An 18,082-nucleotide genomic window follows, 5' to 3' on the forward strand; every position below is an offset into this window, starting at 1 on the left:
ATGAAAAACTTGCTTATATGTACGTACTGAGAAACATGAAGTTATCATAATTATTGCTCTCCTAACTGCTTGTACAAATGAGAGTGAAGATGAAGAAATGTGAAAAAGGTAGATACAATTAAATAAATGTGACAATGTGTACAGATTATTAATTCTGAAAAAAGAAAATAAAACAGGTAATCATTTTTTTTTTCAACAAGTCGGCCATCTCCCACCGAGGCACTGTCACCTCACTCATACATAATCATTATTTTTGCAGAGGCACTCAGATACTACAGTTTAGAAGCATATGTAAAGATTATAACATATTCCTCCAAACTGCCAATATCCCAAACCTCTTCTTTAACTCGTAAACGATCCAAACGTATATATACATTTTTTTAACATTTGAAAGTATGTAAACAAAGTAGATCTTCTTTTTGTTTTTCTACATTTGAAAATGTGTAAAAAAACTTTGATCTAATTTTTTTTTTTTGTTATATTTGAAAATATGTAAAAAAACTTAGATCTACTCTTGTAGCACTACACATGTGAACGTAGATCTGCTTGGACCATTTACAGGTTAAAGTGCAGGCAAATCATATAGCATTGTAATAGGAGTAGCTAAAAAACAGCTATCAGTAGGGATGAAGTGTCCCCCTCTTCCTCTTAACTTCTATACATGTTTCCCTATGACCCAAGTCAATCATTCTACAGCTCTATCTATATTCACTTTTAATGAATTTTTCATTCTGTCTCTCTTCTTCTTCTATATAAAGTAATACATTGCTTCACACTCCTTCAATTACAGAACATTTGAATCTTTTATTGAGAAAAAGAAATCTGGCTGCCTTACCCATCAATCTGCAGGTGGTCATACTCTGCTGGTCGTGAACAAACAGGACACAACCACTTAGGTTTGCATTCATTCATTTGAAGATATATAACAGCATCAAAGCACTGAAAGTGGCTACATGTGGAAGCTCGGCATGGTAGCTTCATTCTAGCTTTACCTAGAGGACATAGTAAAGAGCAATGAAGGGTTGTGGAGGCTATTTCATCACCAGAATTGTCCTCCTGTAGCTTCTCTTTAACTGTGGATAAACAACAACAAATATTAATTCTTAATATCATTGTCAATACTGTCATTGCTATCTATAGGCCATTATGTATTTTAATAATATAAGTGTAACAACTAAAAGTAGTAGGTTGTAGACAGCAACCATCCAGGGAGGTACTACTGTCCTGCCAAGTAAGTGTAAAATGAAAGCCTGTAATTGTTTTACATGATGGTAGGACTGCTGGTGTCTTTTGTCTGTCTCATAAACATGCAAGATTACAGGTACGTCTTGCTACTCCTACTTACATTTAGGTCACACTACACATACATGTACAAGCATATATATACACACCCCTCTGGGTTTTCTGCTATTTTCTTTCTTGCTCTTGTTCTTGTTTATTTCCTGTTATCTCCATGGGGAAGTGGAACAGAATTCTTCCTTCGTAAGCCATGCATGTTGTAAGAGGCGACTAAAATGCCAGGAGCAAGGGGCTAGTAACCCCTTCTCCTGTATATATATTACTAAATGTAAAAGAAGAAACTTTCGTTTTTCCTTTTGGGCCACCCCACCTCGGTGGGATATGGCCGGTGTGTTGAAAGAAGTGTAACAACCATATAATGGTTGGAATGTGTGTACCCCGTGGCCCCTTCATTTTCCTAATTCCCCCACACCTCTCGGTGTGAGTAACAGATGAAACCTGGACTCCATTCAGGCAGGACATTAGCTTGACAGACACAACCATTGATAATACAGTGGTACCTTGACCTACGAGTTTAATTCTTTCAGTGACCAAGCTTGTAACTCAATTTGCTCGTATATTAAATCAATTTTCCTCATTGAAATTAATTGAAATGCCATTAATCCATTCCAGCCCCCCCCCCAAAAAACATATTTTTTTGTTACAGGTTTCTAAATAATAAAAATGTGTATTTATAAATAAGAAATTATTCTTGCCTTTTTTGCCAATCCCAGCAATGTTTCAGAAATGCTGGAGTACATATGAAACTCCTTGAAGCACGGTGTAAGATGAGTGTCACTCCACTGCTGACAGTGCAGCAGTGGAGTGACATTTGATGATCATGCACTGCCTTGGCTTTATTTTTCACCGTTACACATAAACATGTCTGTCTGTCTGTCTGTATCTGTTTGTTTCTATCTGTCTACAGTGGACCCTCGGGTAACGGCATTAATCTGTTCCAGAGAGCTTGCCTTTAACCGATTTTGCCATTAGCTGAATTAATTTTCCCCATAAGAAATAATGGAAATCCAATTAATCCGTTTCAGACACCCAAAAGCATTAAAAAATATTTTTTTTAAAGATTAGATATAGATATACATACAGAAAACAGTAGGTAGTAGGTTGGTAGACAGCAACCACCAAGGGGGGTACTACCGTCCTGCCAAGTGAGTGTGAAACGAAAGCCTGTAATTGTTTTACATGATGGTAGGATTGCTGGTGTCTTTTGTCTGTCTCATAAATATGCAAGATTACAGGTACGTCTTGCTACTTCTACTTACATTTAGGTCACACTACACATACATGTACAAGCATATATATACACACCCCTCTGGGTTTTCTTCTATTTTCTTTCTACTTCTTGTTCTTGTTTATTTCCTCTTACCTCCATGGGGAAGCGGAACAGAATTCTTCCTCCGTAAGCCATGCGTGTTGTAAGAGGCAACTAAAATGCCGGGAGCAAGGGGCTAGTAACCCCTTCTCCTGTATATATTACTAAATGTAAAAGGAGAAACTTTCGTTTTTCCTTTTGGGCCACCCCGCCTCGGTGGGATATGGCCGGTGTGTTGAAAGAAAGATACAGAAAACAATGACAAATAAATATAAAGCACTAATAAAATGGATAAATAAACATTTAACATCACACTTACCTTTATTGACTCTTGTTGGTGTATGGAAGACAGGTAGGAGGCGAGAGGAAAGCGAGTTTATTATACTTTAATATGACGCTAATATCATCTCTACAGCTTATTTATCCATCACAATTCATCTAATATGACATAATAAACAATATTAACCCTTTGGGGGTTTCGGACGTACTAGTACGTCTTATGACCCAGGGTTTTTGACGTACTAGTACGCCTAAATTCTAGTGCCCTCAAATCTAGTGAAAGAAAGCTGGTAGGCCTACATATGTATCTCAGTAGTAGTACCAGTTCCTAGTAACCAGATACCAGTAACCAGTGTACCAGTAGATGACTCACTACCAACCGTCTGCGTGAATCACTGATTGATTATTCATATTGCTGCTGACCATAGCAGGATTTCAAACACCCTCACCCGTAGGCACTTGTGGGTCAGTCGAAGATAGGGAGCAGAGAGAGGCAGGTCGGCTGTTGGTGCTTTCCCATACTTTCCGTTATATTATACGTACTACCAGCCTACGTGAGTATTCTTACCCCATCCACGTTATCGAAAACCCACTTGACAAATGGTGGCACCGGTGTGGGCATGGATTTAAGGGTATTTCAGACGTTAGAAGACTGTTTGTGGGGTCCCGGCAGGTCAGAGGTGAACCGTCTCAGCCACCTCCAGCTAGCAGCTTACCCTCACCACACCACCCTGTGTACTCCAGCCTGCAAGCCTGTTGCAGCCGTTTTTCAAGCTTCCTGGCTTAGTTCGTGTGCTAATTGCTTCAATCTCTGAGGGGTTGACCCGGATTTTGCAATTAAGCCAGTCAATAAGCCAGAATGTGGAAGTGAACGCTAGTCAGCCTGCCTCAGCCTACCATCCAGTTTGTCTCCTGTCATCCACCTGCTCCTTCATGCTGTGTGCATCGTTACACGTCTTCCAGTCAGCCATTCTCGTGGGTTAAGCCAGTCAGCCAACTCAGCTTCTAACCCAGCTGAGAGAGAGAAGTAGCCACACAAGTTCCTCTGAAGTATTGTCTCATATATCACTTGTGCTTGGATGCTGGTAAGAGTGGTCTTCATCATCCCTGTGGCATTGTGATTTAGTTAAGCCACCTTGTGCGTGGTGAGAAGTGCGTGGCAGTGAGAGCACACAGGGCCAGCTTGTTCCGCTGCCCCCACCACCACAACCAACCCAATCACCACCACCACCCGCCCCCCACCTCATCTACCTGTGAGGTTTTTCTTTTTCCACCCTTGTACTGGGTCCTAGTACTTTGGCTCACATAATTGGTCAAGAGATTGTAGCTGAGCGCCAACGATAAAGCCAGTTATGTGAGTTCACCTAGAAAGTGCATTTTTTCCGCACAGGACGTCTTCTCCTCATCACTAGTCACTCCATCTACACTACTCCAGACTTCAGTGATAATTTTCTGTTTAGAGACATTTTTCTTGCATTTAAAGACATTTGTGTGTGTGAGACATTTACAGTTAATTTCTTGTGTACTCTAAGCCTTGTGTTTTCAGTGTAGACTCAGTGTTTCTTTGACTCATTATTTTTGCAATATTTTTCAGTGTTATTGCTCATCTCTTGTGTTTTTTTTTGCACTCTCTTTTTATAATTCTGTAGTTTTATCTGAAATAATTCAATTTTTTTTTTTTTTTTTTATGCTACTCTCTGTCTGTAGTAAGCATTATTCTGTAGTGTACCAGTCAGTCACTCCGTGTGAAATAATTCAATTTTTTTTTATTTTATCTTGTGTTCTTTCAGCATTGTATTCTCCAGTATTTGTCGTATACCAAATTATCCATTTATTTCTATGTGTGTCTTTTTTTCGTGTCCAGCAGTGTCTCATTCCCTGATCTTTTCGCAGACTTGTGTACCATTATTTTTGCCAGCAATTTTTGTCGTATCAGTCACAGCAAGATTTTGTTGTAAGAATATACTAAAAAAATGAATAAGTGAATATGTTGTGTGTGCCCCGCCACTTGTAAGTGTTACACTTCCAGTTTTGTTTCTTTTTTATTTTTATTCATATTTTTCATATTTCTTTGAACAAATTCACTCTTATTAATTTAAATTTATTTTTTAACGTAAAGTGTTTTCTTTACTCTGTTTAAATTGTTTTGTCTAATTTACAATTAAGAGTTAAAGTGTTCAATCAGTTTTTCTTCATATTTTTATTTTATTATTTAACCTACATTTTCCCAGTGTAACTTTTATTACTGTAATGATTATTTCTGCGTCTTATTTTGTTGCACTTGTTCTGCAGTGAATTATTTTGTTGCACTTGTTCTGCAGTGAATTATTTTCTTTTATTGTTATTTTTATGCATTATTATTCTCAGTTCATTATTGTTTGAGTGTCTTGTTTTTCATTTTATTATTTTTCCTCATGTTGTCTTTGTATTATATTTTAATTTTGTTTATGCATTCTTAGAATATATTTAAATTTCCCAGTTATCCCTCGTTGCATACAATTTAGTGATTTTATTTTTTACTTTTTATATTGATTTACAATTTTATTAGTTAATTTCTTTATTAGCAAGAGTACAGACAGCTCATTTTGCATTTAATTCAGTCTCCAGTGATATTTTTACTTGTAAATTCCAATGTACTTTTTTTTATCTTGTCCAGCAGTCCTTTACATTGAGTTGTTCTTCCTCTTGCAGTGTATCTTAGACATTTTTTTTTTACTTCTGCAGAATTAGTTGCATCTCTTTTATTTTAATTTTAGCATTTTGTATCATTCTTATTATTCATTATTTTTGCCTTATTTGTTCTTGTGCAACTTCTTTGCCATTATGTCTCACATAGCTTCAAGTGATACTTTAGTGAATGGCGACACTCAGACCTCTCAGGCTACTGCTGCTCCTGTCATCAGTCCTCAGTTCCTTATCAACTGACAGACCGACCCAGACACTGAGACACTATAGTTTTACTCGTGATTCCCTTGATGCCTTACCTTTATTCAATGGCCATGTACATAGTCTTGAAGCATGGTTTACTGCCATTCTTTCTCATGTTAATGCTCTAGTTGACAGTCCTCCTTCAGAGGAAAGTCTTATCAGACTTGCGAAAGAAGCTCTTCATCTGTCCCCTGCTGCTGTTCACGTTGTTGATCTCCTTGATATGCGAGACTTCAGGAATCTTACTAAGTGGTCACAATATGAGGAACTGATTCGTTCTTTCCTCGTACCAGTAAAAACAGCTGATCCATATGTCGTTCTTAGGGAACTAGTGAATGCTACACCCATGACTAATGAATCGTTGAGTGCATTTGCTGTTAGATTAGACAAACTTTTATCATCATTTATCAATGCTGTTCAGTCCTCAGCTTTTGTCCCTGACGAGGATAAACCATCCACAGCGTCGTTTGCTAAAATAGCAGCTTTTGGAGCAATCAAAGAACTAATGCCGCCTGCTTCCGTGTGTACTTATGAGGCTAATCCTCCAACTGTGACGATGGAACCACTTACAGCCCTAAATCACGTACGTTCCTTGTGCCCCCAGGGTACTTTCCCATGTATCAAAAGTAATTTCACACCTATGCCTCAGTCTGCACCCCCTCTTGTTTGCGCCACAGCGACAAATCATGGTCGTCAACCATCTCAGCGATCACCAAGGACCAGTGTACAGAGTCATTATAAACCTCGTAGTATTCATAGTACATTCAGTAACCATAGTCAGCGCACTTGTTACAACTGTGGTTTCCGTGGCCATATTGCAATTAATTGTCCTGATAGTTATCCTAAGAGGCGTCGTACTGATGATGAGTACCAGTCAGATCTTCCCTACTGTACTTATCATAGAATACATGGACATGACACATCTGAGTGCAATGCTCTCTACAACCTTCAGTACTCTAGGTCTTTCCGTGGCCGTTCCAACCGCAGAACCCGTAGAGGAAACAGACATCGTGGTTCTCAAACTAACCAGAACCAGGCTCATTCTTCCAATTCGGGGGAATTCGAGCGCCCCAGTCAAACCGTCCCATGGTGACAGTAGGTGATAATGAGTACACCATCCCCGTTCACAATTCCTTTGAAGCCTTAAGCAGTCTCGAGAATGACAATCCTGCTGATGATGTTGCTTCACATGTCTCTGACGTAGATGATTTTGGGGATGAAGTGGAACAAATCTTTTCTGATGACAATCCACCTTTTTGTTTGCACATAACTTCCAATGCAACCATAGGCCCTATAGTGCAAGCATCTGTTCATAATGCGCCCGTTCATTTGTTCATGGACTCTGGTGCGCAAGTCAATATTATCAGGTCTAGTTTGTTTAGGGATAAGCAGTTACGACATGTCCTTCTCGTAGAACCGACTCATGTGTCCTCCCTTAGTGGAGTAGCTGGTTCTCACCTGCGTGTCCGAGGTCGGACTTCCCTCACTTTTTCTATCCAAGGTAGAGACTTCACTGCTTCCTTCCTTGTTGTCGACCAGATTACTTTCCCTGGTAACCTTCTACTGGGATTTGCTTCCATGCGAGACTTACGCATTGTGCTCGACCCTTATCGATGGCATGCCCAAATTGATGACTTGATCGTACCATTTTGGGGTTACCAGCTTGGATCCGAGATCTGCCATACTGCCGCAGAGTACGACATTCGAATTAAGTCCTTACAGGCCAGTGCATTTTCCAGTAGCATACCCAAGCGGTCAGGCACTGATGATCCTGTCACTCCTGTCTGTGTTCCTGCAACTTCAGACTTACAAAATAGTGTCCAGTTACCTCAAGTGTCCGAGGACGCTCTGACTACCTTGAGTGCTGAGCCTATCCCTGCAATGTCTGCTAGTTCAAGTAGTAGTATCTCCACAGGGGACGCCTTGTCGGAAAACAATTACTTGCAACTAGTAATGCCATCTCTTGTTGATGTCACACGCCGTCTGCAGAAAGACGTTTCTGTCGCGGCTAGTGCCCTCACTAGAGTGTCTGTTGTTGTTCCTAGTGTTCCAGATGGTGATAACGTCCTAGTTGACAGTGATTCCTGCAAAGTAAAAGGTCTATTTGTTGAACCATCCTTACATGTTGTAAGAGATAGTAAGATCCATTTCTTCCTAGCTAACACTTCTGGTCACAGTGTTCGTCTCAGAGCAAATACCAATCTTGTTGACCTTGTTCACTATCCTTACCCTGTTCAGGTAGAGGATGAGTTGTCACCTGACCAGTGGGTCGGTGCTATTTCTACCGGGGAGACCTCATCCACTTCACCGGATCAATCTGTTCCACCAGTTGAGGAGAAAGACTTAGCTCCCACTGACTTCCCAGATGAAGTCAAGCGTTTGTTGACTCTGTTGAACAAACGTCGTAAAGCCATTGCCTTACCAGGTGAGAAGATGGGTATAACGAACTTATTGTCCCATCGTATTCCACTTGAACCTGGTACTAGACCTATCTACATACCTGCGTACAGAATGCCTCATTCACAAGTTGCTGTCGCAGAAGAATTGATCAATCAAATGCTTGATGATGGAGTTATTGCACCTAGCAATTCACCTTGGAATGTGCCCTTGATCCTAGTACCTAAGAAGGATGGTACTTGGCGCCCAGTGATTGACTTTAGGAAGTTAAATGAGAAAACTATTCCAGATCGCTTCCCACTTCCTGTACTGGGTGATCTTTTACGTAACATCGGAGATAACAAAGTCTTTTCAACCCTGGACTTGTCCCTCTTCACGAGGACAGCCAAGAGCTAACTGCATTCTCCACTCCTACAGGTCATTATCACTTCCTCCATATGGAGTTTGGATTACAATCCTCCCCTATCACGTTCTCATGGCTCATGACTAATATCTTTAGAGGTCTCATAGGTAATGAATGCACTTATGGTGTACTTAGATGACGTAATCGTCATGTCTAAAGACATGGATACACACTTGAAAAGACTTGATGTAGTACTTGGTAAGCTTGAAGAAGCCAATTTAAAGATCAAACTGTCTAAATGTCAATTTTTCAGATCAGAAATTAAGTTTCTTGGTCACGTAGTCACTCCTAGAGGGGTTACGACTGACCAAAGTAAAGTAACTGCAGTACTAAATTTTCCAACTCCCAAAACTGCTGATGCCGTAAGATCCTTTGTGGGCTTAGCAGGTTTTTATAGATCTTTCATTGCCAATTTTTCTTCCATAGCTGCTCCTCTAACTGAGTTGCTTAAGAAAGATGCTCCTTTTGTTTGGACCTTCCATCAAGAAAGAGCATTCCAAACTCTAAAAGAAAAGCTAACATCTGCTCCAATTTTGAAATTTCCAGATTTTTCTAAGCCCTTCTATCTGACAACTGATGCTAGTTCAATTGGCATAGGTGCCGTACTAGCTCAGAAGACCGATGGCAAGTACAACGCAGTTGCATTTGCTAGCCGAGTCCTTACGAAGGCTGAATGTAATTATACAGTAACTGAGCAAGAAGCTTTAGCAATAGTATGGTCTTTAAAGCACTTCCGAGACATTATTTATCAGTACTCTGTTCATGTCTTGACAGACCATGCTCCACTGATACCTTTATTCCAGAACAAACAACCTACTGGAAGGTTTGCCAGATGGACCTTGACTATCCAAGAGTTCAATCCCACCTTTGAACACTTACCTGGCAAGTCAAATGTAGTCACAGATGCCTTATCGCGACATGTTAGTTGTATAGTAACTGCAGACCCTCCATTTAGTGCTGAGGATGTAAAGAATGCTCAACGAACAGATCCCATGTGGTCTGGTGTGATTCGATTCCTGCTCCAGGAAGATCTTATTCTGACTGTGAAGCCACCAGCACCCATCAGTGACTTTGTCATGAACCAAGAATTACTGTATCGAACAGCCGAGTTGGGTACTCCTAGCAGAGGAGTTTACCAGTTAGTAATTCCACAGTCACTAGTGAATGTAGCCTTACAGCTAGTTCACGATGTACCAGGTGTTGCGCACCCTGGTATGGATCGTTCAGTAAAACAAGCCAGATTGAAATACTTTCGGCCTCGTATGGCAACTGATATTTCTGAGTATGTTAAGAAATGTAGTGTCTGCATGCATCATAAAGGTAATGCTAATGGTCCTAATCCAATCCAAGTTTATCCAACCACTAGCGAACCGTGGGAAAGAGTTGCGCTAGATTTGTTAACTAATTTCCAATGTTCCCTCCAGGGCAACAAACATCTATGTGTTATGGTAGACCATTTCACCAGATATTGTGAGTTAGTTCCTATTGCAGATAAGACTGCCGAGACAGTAGCTAAAGCGTTTAAAGAACGCATTATCTGCAGGCATACCACCCCTAAGTCCCTAGTAACAGATAATGGTGGTGAATTCTGTAATGAGATTCTTGAAAATTTGTGTACCTTGTACAAGATCTCTAAATCCACCATTGTTCCTCATCATCCTGCCAGCAATGGGTTAGCAGAACGTACCAATAAGAAAGTACTTGATGTCTTGAGAGCCACTATCAATCCCAGCAGTGAAACTTGATATGAAGTTATACCTGATGTGCAGTGTGCTATAAATTCTGCTTACAATGTTTCTATAGGTGACACTCCACATTATGCATTGTATGGTGTAGATAAAAGTTTGCCTTATGAGTTGCTATATTCTAATCCGAAACCAAATTACAACCTTGATGATTTCATAGCAACTCGTACCAGCTTAGCTCAAAGTGTTTTTAGAAGAATCCGTGAAACACTTCATAAATCAACAGCAGAATTTACAAGAGTCGCAAACACTTGAGCAAAGCCATCCAAAATCAAAATAGGTTCAAGAGTTATGCTGACTAACTTTAACAAAACGTCTGCAATGCCTAAGCTTGATCAAAAGTTTGTTGGTCCTTATCGAGTAGTTGAGCATATCACTGGTAATAAGTATAAGGTTAGAGAAATTAGTACTGGTCAGTATAAAGAATCGCATTTAGATCATATGAAGTTAGTATGTGATGATAATGATGTTCCAACCCAGACTAATGTGACAGACTCTGACAATCCTCCTGATCCTGTACTCTCTACCTCTGATACTCAGTCAAACGATCAACCTGAATGTCGTTATTCCCTACGTACACGACAGGTATTGAGAAATCCTCAAGTATCATTTGTTACTTCCAATTCAGATTTGCCTCAAATACAGCATGAGTTAGCCAGTGCAACAGAGTTTGATCCTCCCAGAGATGACACCCATTCTGCATATATCAATCTCACCCTAGCAGAGTTGGGGTTAAATGTAAATAACCTGTATAGATGAATAATTACAGTATCAACTTATCAGTATTCAAGAATTTTTTTTTTGTGTTCACGTTCTCTCCGAATTCTGAGAGTTAACAGTCTAGATTTGAGTGCATCGAATCTGCCTTCTGTTAAACACTTCTTTCTTTGTATATAATCCTTCCTCAGAATATGTAGATCACATGAATACAGATGGATCGATCAAATTTTTTTTATCACTTCTATTGTGTAATCCTAACGTTGAGTTTCATTCGATGAGTTGTGCTATATTATACCTTGTATTGCATTACAGTTTCAGTTACGTAAGCTTCCATTCCAATATTCTACTTATGTATGTTATAATGTTCAACTGTTGTGTACTTTGACATTGTATAGAATCAGCCCAAGCCGTACACCTGCCGTCTCTAGTTTGTATTAGTTGTATGTCGGGATGACATACGTTAGCGTCGCCAAGCTCTCAGTAGTAGTACCAGTTCCTAGTAACCAGTTACCAGTAACCAGTGTACCAGTAGATGACTCACTACCAACCGTCTGCGTGAATCACTGACTGATTATTCATATTGCTGCTGACCATAGCAGGATTTCAAACACCCTCACCCGTAGGCACTTGTGGGTCAGTCGAAGATAGGGAGCAGAGAGAGGCAGGTCGGCTGTTGGTGCTTTCCCACACTTTCCGTTATATTATACGTACTATCAGCCTACGTGAGTATTCTTACCCCATCCACGTTATCGAAAACCCACTTGACATGTAAGAATGGGTCTATGTGGTCAGTGTGCACAGTATAAAAAAATCCTGCAGCACACAGTGCGTAATGAAAAAAAAAACTTTGACCATGCTTTTGGATTAAAACAGCGGCTTTTCACAGTATTTTCGTACAGTATTTGTTGTTGTATTCTAGTTTTCTTGGTCTCATTTTATAGAAATTGAGATGATTTTGACTGGTTTTACAATGAAAAGTACCTTGAAATTGAGCTCAAAGTAGCAGAAATGTTCGATTTTTACCAAAGTTCAAAAGTAAACAAATCATGCCAAGCATCCAATACACATCAACTGGTGAGTCTAATATTCTTTCACAAGTGCGCTGATATTATTTATACCATTTCTACACTAATGCAGCAGTCTGCATAACAGTAAATCTTATTTTTTTGTAAGAATAAAAATTCAAAGTATAAAGCCAAAGAAATATAAGAGGGGCCTGGGGATGTGACTAACGAACAGAGAACTTGTTATTTTAATGCCAGGAATGTCTTTCTTGTTTATTCTGGACCCTATTCGGAAATTGGCATCTTTTCAAATTTGTGTGAAATTGGCAAAATTGCTAAATTCTGACCACTGTATTGGATAGTTGAAATCAGTAAATGGGTGGTTTCTTGTACTCATTCGATAGAAAAAATGGAGTTTTAGTGAAATAGTTATGATTTTTGTCGACTAGTACACTGGAATTCGCCGAAAATAGGGCTCAAAGTGGGCAAAATCACCAATGTGTAAACATCGCGAGCATAATTCCGTAAGTTTTCCATCAAATTTCATACTTTTGGTGTCATTATGATTGGGAAAAGATTCTCTATCTTTTCATAAGAAAAAATATTTTTTTTTTTTTTAAATTTGGCCGACCCTGAGAACAAGTCTCTGAGAGGACCTGTCGACCCCCAAAGGGTTAATAACATAGAAACATGATGTATACTCTAGAATGAATAAAATATGTCATAATGTATTACCTGGAGTTTACCTGGAGAGAGTTCCGGGGGTCAACGCCCCCGCGGCCCGGTCTGAGACCAGGCCTCCTGGTGGATCAGAGCCTGATCAACCAGGCTGTTGCTGCTGGCTGCACGCAAACCAACATACGAGCCACAGCCCGGCTGTATGTGAGGAGTAAGTGGTGGTGGTGGTGGGTTTATAAGGGCCACTGAGAGAAGTCGTACATATTAGTGGTGGTGGAGGCGGCAGCAGAACCCACCCCCACTATTCACACTCAAACAATGTATGTAATATATAAATAAGAAATATTTATATTTTAATTTATAAATAAGAAAGATTTACATTTTAATTTATAAGTAAGTAAGGAAGTTTATTCAGGTATACACAAGTACAGTTACGTACATAGATTATCATGCACAGCAGCATATGTGTAAAGCACCTAGGATAACCCAAAAAAGTCAGTGACTTATTTCCATTGGGGTCCTTTTATAGCAGGCCGGCGTATGTTCAGCGGCCCTATACACATTCAACAACAATGGAGAGTTATTTTCGTGTCGTTTTTCTATCGCTTACTCGCTTAACTTACTTGCTACACTGTTATTTCTACATTTTATCGCTGACTGGCACTATAGCCTTTATCGATACCTGCTGCTTTAGTATCATACATATCACAGAATCACTGCAGAAGGCACATTCTCCCCTCTCTCTCCCTCCTCCACTTTGGTACTTTGCTACAAGTTTTTTCTTGAATTCTATTGTGTTTCTTTCCTTCTTTACCACAGGGCTGGCACTAGAAGCTTTCTTTGGGCCCATGGTGGCTTATTTAGCAGTTACAAGCACTAAAAACAATGGAATAATAGAAAATATATCACATGTACATGTGGAATTGTCCTCACTGGCTTATAAACACTGGCACACTACCTTTATATGGGCTCAGGCCGTGCGGACATGTTCAGGATGAATGTCCTTAACCGAGTTCTTAAGCATTAGCTGAGCCAATATTTTGACCCAAAAACGTGCCACTATCCGATTTTGACATTAGCCAATGCTGCCGTTACCCGAGGGTCCACTGTATTTGTCTGTATCTGTCTGTCTAGCTCTGTTTATCTGTGTCTCTGCTTATCTGTCTTTCTGTCTGCCTGTGTTTCTGTCTTCCTGTCTTTCTACTTGTCTCTCTGTCTCAGAGAGAGAGCCACTCATGAACCAACAGGTATTACACACGATGCAGAGTCGTCACGTTTGATTCCTGAACAAGTGAAAATGTGTATTACTTGCCAGTCATGCTTATTATGCCTTATGTCTACAAGCACAGAATAGCACTTTGTTTGGATTTTTTGGGTTATCCTAGGTAATTTACACTGTTTAACTGTATTTATGTGTACCTGTGAGACAGAGACAGAGATAGACAGAGACAGATACAGATACAGACAGAGAGAGATAGATACAGACAGACAGAAGGAGATAGAGACAGCCAAAGCAAATTAGCCACCCAATCAGCTGGCCTGCAGAACATGTATTACACGTTCCAGAATTGTTTCTCTTTACTTAGGGCATATGTTATAGAACATTCTTACAGGATAACATTACCAGTGGTATCAAAACTGAAAGGATGTTACACACTGGTTATTATCGAGGTTTTAGATATTTCCTTGGTATCTCCTGCGAGTGGCAGTATATCTGAAGCTTGCTCTTTACTCAGATTTTGGCTCACAGCTCAAAGCAAAAAATCGACCAAGCAACGGCTCATAACTTGGAAAACTCGTAAGGTGGGGCACTTGTAAGTCAAGGTACTACTGTACACCGCTACCCCATTTTACTCACATCATGACTGGGATAATCACTCTAAAAAATGGAGATGACACTATTTTCAAGTTGTTTTGATTGTCATTTCCAGTCAAGGCAGGGTGACCTAAACAAAGAAAGAAATTACCATAATTCATTCAAGAGTTGTCTTGCCACAACTGCATGTACATCACAATTCAACATTCCCAACCATTCTTTAAGTGGAGGCACTGAATGTTCTACCTCAAGAAATCAAAGTCTGGCTAACTGATTTCCCTCAATCCCTTTATGTTACCTTGCTCACATCCTAACAACTCAAGCTGTTAGATTATCAAGTAGCAACCTGATAATCAAGAACTGACTCGTGACCAGCAGTCTGGCAATATTTGTCACTGGGGCTTAGTTGGCTGGTAGTAGTTATGACTGGTCACAAGTTGATTGGTAGTACTATTTGAAATTGGGATCAGCTAGTGACCAGTTAACTTGAAGCATTTGAGACTTTACTAATAACAAGTTAACTAGTAATATCAGAGACTAGAAACTACTGGTTACCAGCTGACCAACAGTACAGCTGACCACCAATCATCAGTTGACCGGAATATATTGCCCATTAGTCTGATTTGTGCATCACTCATTGATTTCATTAAAATGCCAAATGGTTCACAACTATCCAAAGAACAGGTGAGATCTTCTTTCAAAGAAAAATAAGAATAAAATAGTTGAGATATCCCATCTTATTTCACTAGTCTGAGTGTAACAACAGGCCGATGACTGAAGTGGCTTACAGATTCCTGACCTGAAAGTCAGGAATCTATGAAACTACTTGAGAGTTAAGAAGCAGAGACTAGAGCTATGACTCAACCTCTGTAAACGATACTAAGCAAGTGCTAGCTGATGACGTGACATTCACAGACCTCTGGCCATATCTGCCCTTACTGTAATCAAATGGCGGTACAATATTTACATTTTTTACAACAAGCCATTTACCAGCAAAGCAAGGTGACTCAGAGAAGTAAACACATTCACCACCATTCATTTACAAACACACAATATTGAACATGCAATACATTTAAATAAGTAACTTATATTCGGGAAAGTAACATTATGGTAAAACAAGTTTTTGCATAAAATTCTGAGATGACAACTTACTTTTCAAGATTGTGTCCTCGGGATTTAAGGGAGCCTTTGTCTTAAGCTCCTCTATCAAATCTTCAGACGTGCGTTTTTTAACAAGCTGAACGAACAACTTGAGTTTTTCTTGAGGTGTACTTGTCTGTAAGTTGAAAGCAAAAAATTTACACTTTAAATTTGGTCATGCTAAAAAGTGTAAAAACTTAATTACAGTTTAGAATGTCAGGAAATGAGGTCAATAACACCAGAAAAATTGAGATTTTAAAGTCATGGCTTCTAAAAAATACAGAGAAAAAATAGACATAAAACTTATGCATAACTACGGGGGAAAAAAGGCCACTTTCAGCGTAATTTATTATTCAGCACGTAATCATGCCACAGCTTAAAAAAATCTGAAAAGTTAATCTGCACTCACTGGCCAAATAGTTCTCACCTTTTCTTTTTTTTTCATTCCTGTGCCAAGTGTATTTGCTCCATAGGCTTTTCAATATACATTTACTAATTTTTCTCCAAAATTTTTTCTTATCCTCAACAAAATTTGCTGACACTGATTCACTCATTCACTCACTGCCTGAACATCTGCACTTCCTCACCACTCTCTTTTCCTCTCCCTATACTCTGCCTTCTACATATACAGGTCTACATTCCTTTATCCAAAACCCTTGAGACCAGTAGTATTTCGAATTTCTGAATTTTTTGAATTTTAGAATGGTGGGGTCTAGGGTAGCACCCCATAATCAAACATTTGGACCTCGTTTTTTTCTCTCATCCAATTTCTTTCATTTTTGGTGTACAAGAAGAACTGTTCACTCTCCTTATTTTCTGTAAGTTTCAATATGATAACCAAAAAAAAAAAAAAAAAAAAAAAAAAAAAAAAAAAAAAAAAAAAAAAAAAAATTTACTGAAAATTTCATTTGGCAAGATCCCCGGTTTAAATGACACTATATAAAGTTGTTTTGGGACTTGCTACTCATGAAACAATGCTAATGTGAATTTTGGATGGTGGGAAACCCTATACACGTAAATATTTTATATTTAATCTACAAAAAAATATAATTTGTAAGTTTTGCCATGTTGCAAAATATCTGCCCTTTACTCCCACACAAATCCCAAATAATACTTCAATAATAAAGGCTTGGCTTCATGAAATAAGTCAATAACTTACTTCCGAGATAATCGCCTGGAACGCCAACCGGCCTCCTGTCTCAGGAAAAAAAAAATTCCAAGAAAATCGCTTTTGTTTCGGTGTTTTCCTTATGAAACTAGTGATCTAGTGCAGTCAGCCTCTCCAAAACTCTGTTTTCTCTTACTCAAGGCCAAAGAACACGTTATAGGAAGGTGGGGAAATGACTTTATATGCGATATTGCTGGTGGACACTCGCCATATTATGGTCTATTCTTATTCATTTTAGAGTATAAAACATGTTTCTATGTTGTTTATAGTGTTTATTATGTTACATTAGATCAACTGTGATAAATAAATAAGCCGTAGAATTGATATTAGTGTTATATTGAAAGTATTTTCTCCTTCCCCACGAGAGCAGGAATTCTGCTGACGTGATCTAATGTTCCCAGACTGTTCCTGATTGGTTGCAAGTCAACGTATTAGCTCCGCCCACTGTCATATGATGCCAAATCGTCAATTATTATATTAGAAAGAATAATACAAGGACTTAAAAAAAAAAAAAGGAAAAAATTCCTAAAAAATTTATGGGACGTGAGCAATCATGTTGCCCAGCAGCGATGTCACCATAATTACTGTAATTCCTTGTAGGAATGTCATAGAACATTAATTTTTGTACCATTGTGTTGCCAGTGAGTTAAGCTATTTTTCTATATGATTAACTCAATTTCCATAATTTTTGGGTTTTTTTTTGCTCCACACTCAACGAAAAAACTTTTCGAATTTCAGAATTTTGGATAAAGGAATGTGGACCTGTATCATTTCTACATTGTAAAAACCTCTCATATGCTAACATTTTGTCTCTTACACCCTTTTTACCTCATCATTCCAACATTTCATTCCATCTGCATCCACCCTCTTATACCTACAAACTTTTCCTGTGCACTCTAACAGTGCCTTCTTATATTTAACCTATACCTCTTTAACCTCCTTCACATTATCTATATTCTCTCTAGTCCACTTCTCTCCCAGTAGTTGACTTTATTTTTCCCTGTCTCCTCTGAGTTCGTTCACTTCTCTCTTACCCACTGATGGCACTCCATCTACTCCTTACTCTTACTGCAGCTACCACTAAGTAATGGTTTAACACATGTCACTCCTCTAAAAACATGCACATCCAGAAGTCTACTGATCAAGCTTTTATCTACCAAATGCATAGTCTAACAAACTGCTGTCATTACAGCCTA

The 18,082-nt window shown here is 39.0% G+C and overlaps 1 protein-coding gene across 6 annotated transcripts in view; it reads right to left on the reverse strand.

Annotated features, from left to right (window-relative positions):
- LOC128705274 (E3 SUMO-protein ligase PIAS2-like) overlaps positions 1-18,082 on the reverse strand; it is a 102,914-nt gene that overhangs the window by 43,827 nt on the left and 41,005 nt on the right. For all 6 annotated transcript variants that reach the window (XM_070103731.1, XM_070103730.1, XM_070103750.1 and 3 more), the window contains exons 6-7: positions 15,731-15,854; positions 836-1,073 (exon numbers count right to left, since the gene is read on the reverse strand). In XM_070103731.1, the coding sequence (XP_069959832.1) occupies positions 836-1,073; positions 15,731-15,854 (362 nt within the window). The remainder of the gene's footprint in view (positions 1-835; positions 1,074-15,730; positions 15,855-18,082) is intronic.

The sequence above is a fragment of the Cherax quadricarinatus genome, chromosome 5 (assembly GCF_038502225.1).
Source record: "Cherax quadricarinatus isolate ZL_2023a chromosome 5, ASM3850222v1, whole genome shotgun sequence".
NCBI lineage: Eukaryota > Metazoa > Arthropoda > Malacostraca > Decapoda > Parastacidae > Cherax > Cherax quadricarinatus.